This window comes from Saccopteryx bilineata, unplaced genomic scaffold (genome assembly GCF_036850765.1).
Source record: "Saccopteryx bilineata isolate mSacBil1 unplaced genomic scaffold, mSacBil1_pri_phased_curated manual_scaffold_23, whole genome shotgun sequence".
NCBI lineage: Eukaryota > Metazoa > Chordata > Mammalia > Chiroptera > Emballonuridae > Saccopteryx > Saccopteryx bilineata.
Window position 1 is genome coordinate 335,589 of NW_027095449.1, and position 10,680 is coordinate 346,268.

A 10,680-nucleotide genomic window follows, 5' to 3' on the forward strand; every position below is an offset into this window, starting at 1 on the left:
CAGCCCTTTCCTGCCGCCAGAAGATTCTGAACTGAGTCTTTTCAACAGTCACAGATAACAAATTGGATACCGGAAGCCTTGGCCACTGGCTCAGTGGATAGAACCAGGGCCAGTGAGTTTTTAAAATGCCGATTCCCCTTTCACATGGAGTTGGGACAGTTCCCCTGCTGCTCCTGCTGCCACACAGGGTGGAGGTGGCATTAATCACCCGTTGCTCCCGGGGCAACAGCACCTCCGTGGCCTCCAGAAGGAGGACTTAGAGTGTTTAAAAGACTCATTCCCTCATTTCCCCCCTTTCTGAGTTTTACTCTCTGGTCAGGAGTGAGATCTCTCCCCCTGTTTGAACCATCAATTTAGATCCTTCTGAGTAGAATTCTTGCTCTGTAACACCATGAAAGCTTCTACATAAGAGATCATGTCCCATTTACAGACCTTGGAAAACAATTCTAATCAGTCATTGGCTTATAGCTGTGGCTAATAGTCAGCTAAAATACGAACTATTAGACTTTCTGATGAAACTGAGACTGAGCCACCCATGTCAAACAGAAAAAAAGTTCAAAATAAATATCAAGTTTGAACAATCAGGTACTCTCAAACCAAGTCCTCTGGTCTTAGATTCTTACCTCACACTTACTGATTCCATGAAAGACCTCTCCAAGCTTTAAATGGCATAAAGTCTGAGACTGTGTGCTCTGCCCTTTCTCTGCCCCTGCTCCATGCTGCCTGGACCCTTATTTCCCTCTCGCTGCCTCTGCTTTGCCCAAGGTGCCACCCACCCCACTTCTGTGACCCCTTTTCTCTCCTCCCATCAAGTCCAGATTCACTTCTTACTCCCTCCCAGGAACTTTCAATCTCCAGAATTGTACCCCAAACATCACCAACCTCTCAGGGGTGGGGGCCGCCATGTGTGTCTTCCCTTATAGCCTACAATGACACCAGAGTGAGTTTCTGAATAAAGTGAGGAGTTCTTCTACTAGATTTTCATATACCATGTCTTCTCCTTCAACAGTGAGTAAACATCACAGTCTGCTCATCCTCCTTCCTGCAAAGCCTACTCTTCCCAAAGATTTCAAGGTGGTGTCCAGTTCATTTATTATTTACATTGAAAATTTTTAATAAAAAAAACATTTTTTTCCTCTGATTTTTATTTATCTGGAAGCCCTTGGAGAACATGAATGACATGTCTGATGTAGGAAAATCAATCAGAACTGAGACTAAGTACTAAGCAAATTAAGTCACTTACAAACGTAGACAGAGATGGTGAGTCTGAAAAAAGAAAGCTGATGGGAGAAGTCAGCTGAAAACGCTCAGTATCCACCAGTAATGCCCAAGTGAATCAAAACGGCAAGAAGAATCAAAATGCATATCACAAGAAAAGCAGTTATCCCAATGTGAGAGAGCATCCACTCTTTGATGCTGAGGAACACCCTGGATGTCCTGTGTCACGGCTCCTTCAGGTCTCGCTTTTGCTTTTCAATGCACCTGTGCACCTCGGCCAGGTAGTGCGTGTGGTTTTCTCCGCCGCCTTCCCAGAGCAGCTGTGCTGCAAAGAAGAGGTCGTTTGTGTAGAAGGCTCCCTGGTGCTGTCGCTCCAGGCTCTCCACCACAGCTATTAGCTCCTCTAGCTGCCTCTTCTGCTCCTCACTGTGACCTGGTTCTTGAAGCCACAGTACCTCCTGTCACACTCCTGAACCAGGCTCCACAGGCTGAGGTTGTCCGTGGTGGTTACATACTCATGCAAGGACCCCCCACATAAGTCCTCCTTGTGGGTGAAGAGGATCACCACGTGTCTCATGGCTCCTGCCCCAAAGACCTCCTTCACCCTTCTCATGGCCACCATGTCCTGTGCCGTGAAGCAGCCCAGCTGCGTCACCAGCAGTGGCATGTGGGGCCCTGGGGCCAAGAACCAGTAGCATTCCCCAGTATCCTTGTACATGTCTTGGTTTGGGGCCTTTGCCTCAAAGATGGAAGGCGTGTCAACCACCAGCATGATCCTCCCGTTCCACGTACCCGTGGCTGCCTGGCACGTCCTGGTCACAGCCTGCGCCCCCAGCCTGGACTCAAACACAGGTCGGCAAAGTATGTTGTTTCCGGTGGCACTTTTCTGGCAACCAGACCTGCCCACCAGGAGGATCCTCAGTGGGGAGGATGCAGATTGGTTATCATCTACTCTGATGTGTATAAAAAAAAGAGAGAGAGAAAGAGAGAAAGGGAGGAAGTGAGAAAGAAAAGAAAGAAAAAAAGAAAGAAAGAAAGAAAGAAAGAAAGAAAGAAAGAAAGAAAGAAAGAAAGAGAAAAAAAGAAAGAAAGAAATGTTGAGACTAAGATAGTGATTCTTCAGAGTTTTTGGTCACAGACCCTCATGGTATCTCATGAGAGCCATGCCCGCCCCCCCAGGGGAACAGTCACATCTAAAGGCATACAAGGGTTTGCTGATAACTTTAGGAGGTTCGTGGGTTGTTGGAAATCCACATAAGAAGCCGACTTTGCACCCACAGCCAAGAGGAATAACTGCCACACTGAGGAGGTGCTCCAAGCCCTTCAACAAACCAGGGAAGTACAGTTTTCCTCAAAGAAAGGAGGTCCCTGTGTTTTTCCTGGATGGTGCTTAGGCCAGTTTCATGCTAAATAAATGTGACATTGGGAGGCAGAGGCTGAGAAGTCACAAGTGGGACAAGGTTACCACCTGTTTCTCAGCCACACATTCCCAGGCACATCTGTACAGAAGGGAGGAAAGGAAGTCTCAGATGTGCCCTCCCACCGAGGACCAGTGGAGGGTCCCTGGGTCTCTGCTCTTTGGGTGGGGAGCTGGATGCTTGAAATGGAATGCTTGAAATGGACACAGCAGAAAGGTCACAGTTAATGTCAACAGCCAAGTCCAGGAGTTGACCCTGGACAGGCGCTGAGGAACAGTTGGATAGTAGACCATTAGAAGCACGTGTGTTGGAAAGATCATCTACTTGGCTGATGGAACTACAGGAAGTTAACAAAAGTGGTGTTGGAGAGGGCGCCACTGAGCCAAGAGCTGAGACCTTCAAAGAATGGAGGACAGTGAAAGTCCGAGGACTTCTGGAGCTCTTATGATCCCAAGTGGTTCCAAGTTCACTGTAGGCTCCTAAAACTCATTGTTCAATTCCTTCTACTCTGTGTTGTTCTCTCCTTTCCTACAGAGTGTGGGGTGTTTTGTGGCAAACACGTGTACTAACATCTCTCGGGGGAATTTGCCATTTTTCAGCTCAGAGCGGACAAGGCAAGAAAAACTTTATTCTCAATTCAGTTCACAAGCATCCAACTTCTGACTTGGAGTTTCATTTCCATGTTTCACACACATCCTGTGCACGAGAGCACGGTACTGTTGGGGTCGGGTGCAGGTGCGATGATGGGGAAGAGAAAGAACAAATGAGTGTTGTTTTTTCCTTTTTAGTTTTAAATAACTGGGTTTCTGTCACTGTTGTGGAGGTGAGGGACCTGTGCCTCTTGAGACCCTGGAGGCTTTGTTACCTTCAGCCATAGCTCCATATCTGCTCTTTGGATGTGCGTCCATTCTCTTCTACAATAAAAACAAGAAAAGAATAAAAAGCAAGTGTCCACGTGGAGTCAGAAAAACCTGAGGGGCACCTCCAGTTCAGAATAAGAAGAATTCTCCATTGAGGAACCACTTTCATTGCAAAGTTCCTAGTTCACATTATACTTGCAAATGTCCATATAGAACTTGAAGCAAAGGAGGAGATGTTAACACAATGCCCTGCTAACACAATGCACATTTACCCAATTTCCCCTTAACTGTAAAAGAAAACACAAAATGTGTTAAATCAGTTGATTATGTCCCTCCAACTGGAAAAGGCATCAGATGAAGAAAGCATTGTTTATAGAATGAGGAGTGGAACATTATTTTATTTTATTTTTTGTAATCAAAGTAGACAAATTTGCTGGAAAAAGTACTTCCTCTCCTGTCAGATCATGAAGGAGTCCTGTCCCTACCCCGCCGTTCCACGGGAAGGTACACTGAACTTCCTCTCGGGCCTGGAAATTCCTAGGACTTCAAACAAGCCAGTCATTTACAACAAGGCAATGTTTTCTCTGTCCTAGCGAGTTTGCTGTCAGCCCCTGAGCATTTTGTGGAGAGACGGGGGTGCTAGGACCACAGAGCAAGAACCAACATGCAGGACAGATTCACGAGATACTCACTTCCTGCTCAGTGTCGAGCCAGTGCTGTCCCAGGCTGCCACTGAGGTCCCTGTCTCCTAGTCATCACCCTTCTGCATCCCAGTAGGTTTAAACAGAAATTGGCACAATCATTGGCATCAATTGGCATAAATATTGCATTCAAATGAGGCCTAATATTGTGTCACTCATCTTGGTGTTAGAATAGGCATGGATGCGACATACAGCAATACAATACCTCAGATGTGACTATATTTATTTACTCAGTTTTAAATATTATGCAGTTACAAAGCAAAGTGTTTAAGTGAAAAAGTACAGAGTTATGGAACAAAAAACCTACCATTTGCAGTAAGTCTTTTGGCATTTTCCCTGAAGCTATTCTGTTTGACTAAAACGTTAGAACATTACACAGAATTCCATTAATGTGCTTTGCCTCCTCAGCCTCTCGCTGTCCCTCCCTCTGCCCTCTGAGATGACCAAAGTTCTGAAGGTGTTCTCTTGTGTGTGTGTTTTTAATTGATGGATTTTAGAGAGACAGAGAGAGGAAAGGAGGGAGAGAGAAACAATTACTTATTGTTCCTCTTAGTTGTGCATTCACCAGCTGCTTCCACTATGTGCCCACACAGGGATCAAACCTACAACCTTGGTGTTTGGGACAATGTTCTATCCCACTGAACTAACAGGCCAGTGACTCTGATGGTTTATGTATCATTCTCATTTGTGTATTTACACTCCTTCAGACACATGTATCTATTTCAGCACTCTAAACTTTTTTTTTAATGTAAGTAGGGGAGGCCAAGACAGACTCCCACATATGCTCTGACCAAGATCTACCCGGCAAGCCACTAGGAGGCGAAGCTCTGCCCATCTGGGCTGTTGCTCTATTGCAACCAGAGCCATTTTTTAGCCCCTGAGGCAGAGGCCATGGAGCCATCCTAGTGCCCAGAGTGAACTCGCTCTAATTGAGCCACTGCTGCAGGAGGGGAGGAGAAGGAGAGAAAGAGAGAGAAGAAAAAGAGGGGAGAAGCAGATGGTTGCTTTCCTGTGTGCTGGAACCAGGACATCCACATACTGGGCTGAAGCTCTACCACTGAGACAACCGGCCAGGGCTCTGCACTTCAAACTTTTTAAAGTATTCTTTCTGCACTTTAAACTTTTACATAAAATACATTATTTATATAACACTTTATCCAATTATTATAAACATTTAAGCTGTTTCAAAATATGTGCTTGCTGCAAAAGAATCCCCGTGTACTGTACATCTCTTTGCACATGTGCAACACTTTGTCTGGGATAGACAGCTCCCATCTGACTAGACACAGCCAGCAGATATAACCCGAGAGCACTGTGCTAATTCCTGCTAACACCAGTCACGTGTGAGCTTTCCCCAAATCTTCACTTCAACTTTTAATTTTCTTATCACCCTTATGGGCATAAGTAAGGATGTCTTAACTGTTTATGCTTGCATTTTACTGATTACCACTGAATTAAAACATTGTTTTCATACTTTGTTTGCTTTTCAGGTTGCTTCCATTATATACAAATAATATTTGCACCTTTCTCTATTCTTTTAGTGGATTTTTTATTTTTGGCCCTCTTCAGGAAATCATCCATCTTCACATTATCAGAATATACTAAGACAACTTCCTGCCTTCCTTCCTTTCATTTTTCTCTTCCTCCCCTTTCAGCCCTCCCTCCCTTCCTTCCCTTAAGGCAGAGAAGAGTGTTTCCTCACCACCTTTTCCCATATGGTATCTTTGACTCTGGCTGAAATGTACAAACCTGCCCAAATCCTCTGGCACCTGTCCTACGTTGATAACCTTAAACCTCAGAAAATATATTGGAACAAATGATGGCAGTGGTGATGATGTGTTTGTTTGTTTGTTTTTACAGAGACAAAGAGAGAGTAGAGACAGGGACAGACAGATAGGAATGGAGAGATGAGAAGCATCAATTATTAGTTTTTCGTTGTGCATTGCGACACCTTAGTGGTTCATTGATTGCTTTCTCATATGTACCTTGACCGGGTACCTTCAGCAGACCAATTAACCATTTGCTCGAGAAAGTGACCTTGGGTCTAAGCTGGTGAGCTTTGCTCAAACCAGATGAGCCCGCGCTCAAGCTGGCAAGTTTGTGGTCTTGAACCTGGGTCCTCTGCATCCCATTCCGACGCTCTATCCACTGTGCCACCGCCTGGTCAGGCAATGATGATGTTGGTGGTGAAATTCTTGGTAATACTGTCTTCTAAATGGGCCAGGCTGCAGGAGAAGACATGTGTCCCACAGAGGAATGGGTTTTTAGGCAGATGGTAACAAATAACCAAGTGTCCCCGGGCCAGTCAAAAAGGACACTGATAGAGATGCCAAGATGAGTCACAGACAAAACATTCACAGCACGGAATGAAGCCTAGGAAAAGACTGGGGGAGCATCGCAGACCTGGGGAAACGGGGTACGTGTCCATCTCCCAGAAAGCCAAAGTGGGGGGATCGGGAACGGAGGCAGGGTCCTGCCCCAAACGGGAAAATTCTACTGATGAGAGTGACAAGCAGTGTGCAAGCAGAGATTATAATAGCGTTGAGGGGACAGTAGGAGGGTCTAGTTCAGGAGATGGGCTGATGGAAATGGATATAAATGTAACTTCTGATCTTAAAATTACATGAGCCTGACTGTATCATGAGGAAACCTTATTTTATGAACCACGAAGAAGCAGGCTCTCTCATGCTGTTTTAGGAAAGCTCAAACTAGTTCATGTCTGCCTTATTCTAAGTGTCTCCTTCACTCATCTGCCACCGTCGTCATATTTCCTGGTATTGGAGTCCATTGTCTGTAGTTTAGTTCTGGTGATTCCTGGACACCTCTCTCACAGAAGGATAGCAGACAAGGGATTGTTCCGCAGCCATAAACGTGATTTGTTTGCCACACAGCAGAGTCCTACATGGTGTGGGAGGAAAGGTGTGGGGTGTTTAGGGAAGAATGGGGTGGTTTCTAGAAGGTCAAGGTCATCAGACAACGTGTACTCAGGGGTCCCCTGTGGAACAGGAGGCTTAGTGGGGGCGGGGCTAAGAAGTTAAGAGCTCTGGCTTCAGCAGCACATGTACTAAATTAAGTTAAGAGGGTAAATTGAGAAACCTGGTCCCACTTAACCGGACACCTGGGGAGGTTCCCTTTGCTCATCGGTCAACTAGGATGAGAATATTTGTTCAGTTTCATAAATTCTGTGAGTCCCACAAAGAACACCCCATGGGCTAAGCAGAAGTCAGTTTGCTGGAAACACCTGAGTGCTGGGGAATGCTCTGGGCTGTGAGCACAGAGCGAGTACTTCCCACACCCGTTCCCCTACTAGGAACCCACCAGGGTTACTTGCCCCACCATCATCGTCCCGTTCCACCATGAGGGAAGGACGCTCTCTGTAAGCCAGGCAGATGCAGTTAAACTGGAACCACTTGGAAGCCAAATGTTCCGGGACCAGGCTGCTGGTGAGGGAGTGCCTAGGGCAGTCCTGCGCCCAGCCCTGGGCAGATAGGATATGTCTTCAGGCTGGAGGGCAAAACTGCAGACGCGACACGGGAGATCAGCGATGGCGCGGCATGCTGTCTGTCCCTTTAAAGGAACGCTTTCTGCCAGCGCCTGCGGGCTGCCAGGTCCTCCTGCCCCCATTTCCTTGTTATGACATGTCTAAAGAAGCAATATGTGGAGGAAGAGGCGATAAAGGCATTGACGCATCTCCCCCCAACCTCCACCGCCCCGCTAACCTCAAGTTCAGAAACAGCCCCTGAGACACAGGAAAGTTCCTTCTGGGCACCAGTTGCTGGCTTGGCGGCACCATCGCAGGAGCACTTACCTGCTCAGCCCCGTTCCCGTGGCACCTAAGCTTCTGCTTCTAGAATGTTCCTGTATACTAGGGACAGACAGGCACTGCTGGTCCACGGAGGACAGGGAAGACCGACTCTAAGGACATGACTCCCCAGCCGCGAGGGATGGCTGCCCCTTCTCTGCCATGGGTCAAACCAGCCCTTTGGGACTGAGGGCGAAGGGAGCTTTGTCTGCTGGTTTATTCCGGTGGCATTTGGAGCAGGGATATAGCACCTTTATTTGTCAACTGATTGCACCCTTAAGGTTGGAGCAGTGAACATAAAACAATTAGGTTGTAAAATGAGACGGAGAACCCAATATGGGCTTAGACTCCCACATTCTGTTCGTCAATTTTATTAGTTTTATTAGGTATATTTGCAAATCGTGGAAGGGGGTGGTGCTGTTTTGTACTAATTGTTAAACATGAAGTTGATTTATAGCATCAAACCACCCAGTTTACATAAGTGTGGTCATAGGGTCTAACCTTGAACTCAGTGGGGAAAAAGTCCTTTATGCCACATCCTAAAAGAACACTTTAGTAAATACAATGGTGGACTGCAGCTGTGTTATGAGATGCAGATGCTAGAACATTCAGAAAGTGGTCAGAAGTCTGGTGCCTAGGAACCTAGTACATAGATAGACTGGGTACGGGAAGTCAGCGTCATCGTTCATTTTCTAAGCATTTGCTGACCCCATTCTCATGCCTGGCACTGTATTGTATAATGGGGCAAAGGGGAAAAGGTCAGAATCAAAGTTTCTGACGGAAAAAATCACTAAAGTAATGCTATTTACCATGAGGAAAAACTGTTAACCCTCTGTGATATTATATAATTCAAATCATTGATAACACATTTACAGAGTCAGGTTTGGGACATCATATGATATTTAGGCCCTCTCTTTGCATTTTAGGTAAATAACTGCCATAATCACTATTAATATTTTCTCAATAATAATCATCCAGCTCCCAAACTTGACTCATTTCTCTAGCCAAATGACAAATAACTGGGATTTTCATGTCATTCTTTGTGTAATCATTATCCTGTGACAGAAGCTGTCTGAGAACTTCCTGTAAGTAGGTAAAATAAAAAATATTGCCACAAAACTTTGTAAAACTCAACAACTTAGACAAGTATTATGGTGATCTCTATGCATCAAGTGTACTAAACAGACATACTCTTTGGAAAAGTACCAGTAAATTTAGTCTTGTGCTTTTGATTATTTGGAGATTTTTTTTTTAATAATAATTTTATTTTTTTAATGGGGTGACACCAATACATCAGGATACATATATTCAAAGATAACAAGTCCAGGTTATCTTGTCGTTCAATTATGTTGCATACCCACCACCCAAAGTCAGATTGTCCTCTGTCACCTTCTATCCTGTTTTCTTTGTGCCCCTCCCCACCCCCTTTCCCTCTCCCATTCCCCCCTCCCCCCCGTAACCACCACACTCTTATCAATGTCTCTTAGTTTCACTATTATGTCCCACATACGTATGGAATAATACAGTTCCTGGTTTTTTCTGATTTACTTATTTTGCTTCGTATCATGTTATCAAGTTCCCACCATTTTGCTGTAAATGTTCCGATGTCATCATTTCTTATGGCTGAGTAGTATTCCATAGTGTATATGTGCCACATCTTCTTTATCCAGTCATCTATTGATGGGCTTTTTGGTTGTTTCCATGTCCTGGCCACTGTGAACAATGCTGCAATAAACATGGGGCTGCATGTGTCTTTACTTATCAGTGTTTCTGAGTTTTTGGGATATATACTCAGTAGAGGGATTGCTGGGTCATAAGGTAGTTCTATTTTCAGATTTTTGAGGAACCACCATACTTTCTTCCATAATGGTTGTACTACTTTACATTCCCACCAACAGTGTATGAGGGTTCCTTTTTCTCCACAGCCTCTCCAACATTTGCTATTACCTGTCTTGCTAATAACAGCTAATCGAACAGGTGTGAGGTGGTATCTCATTGCCGTTTTGATTTGCATTTCTCTAATAGCTAAAGAAGATGAGCATCTTTTCATATATCTGTTGGCCATTTGTATTTCGTCCTGGGAGAAGTGTCTATTCATATCCTCTTCCCATTTTTTTATTGGATTGTTTGTTTGTTGTTGAGTTTTATGAGTTCTTTGTATATTTTGGATATTAGGCCCTTATCTGAGCTGTTGTTTGAAAATATCATTTCCCATTTAGTTGGCTTTCTGTTTATTTTGTTATCAGTTTCTCTTGCTGAGCAAAAACTTCTTAGTCTGATGTAGTCCCATTCATTAATTTTTGCCTTCACTTCTCTTGCCTGTGGAGTCAAATTCATAAAATGCTCTTTAAAACCCGGGTCCATGAGTTGAGTACCTATGTCTTCTTCTATGTACTTAATTGTTTCAGGTCTTATGTTTAGATCTTTGATCCATTTTGAGTTAATTTTTGTACAGGGGGAGAGACTGTAGTCCAGTTTCATTCTTTTGCATGTGGCTTTCCAGTTTTCCCAGCACCATTTATTGAAGAGGCTTTCTTTTCTCCATTGTGTGTTGTTGGCCCCTTTATCAAAAATTATTTGACTATATATATGTGGTTTTATTTCTGGACTTTCTATTCTGTTCCATTGGTCTGAGTGTCTATTTTTCTGCCAATACCATGCTGTTTTGATTGTCGTGGCCC

The 10,680-nt window shown here is 44.6% G+C and overlaps 1 protein-coding gene across 1 annotated transcript; it reads right to left on the reverse strand.

The window, feature by feature from the left end:
- Positions 1 to 1,167: 1,167 nt before the first annotated feature.
- On the reverse strand, positions 1,168 to 3,544 carry LOC136318274 (GTPase IMAP family member 5-like). The gene is given in 3 exon segments (XM_066250654.1): positions 1,168 to 1,654; positions 1,657 to 2,174; positions 3,501 to 3,544. Coding segments are annotated over 3 exon segments (774 nt in total). The 3' UTR covers positions 1,168 to 1,442.
- Positions 3,545 to 10,680: the final 7,136 nt, after the last annotated feature.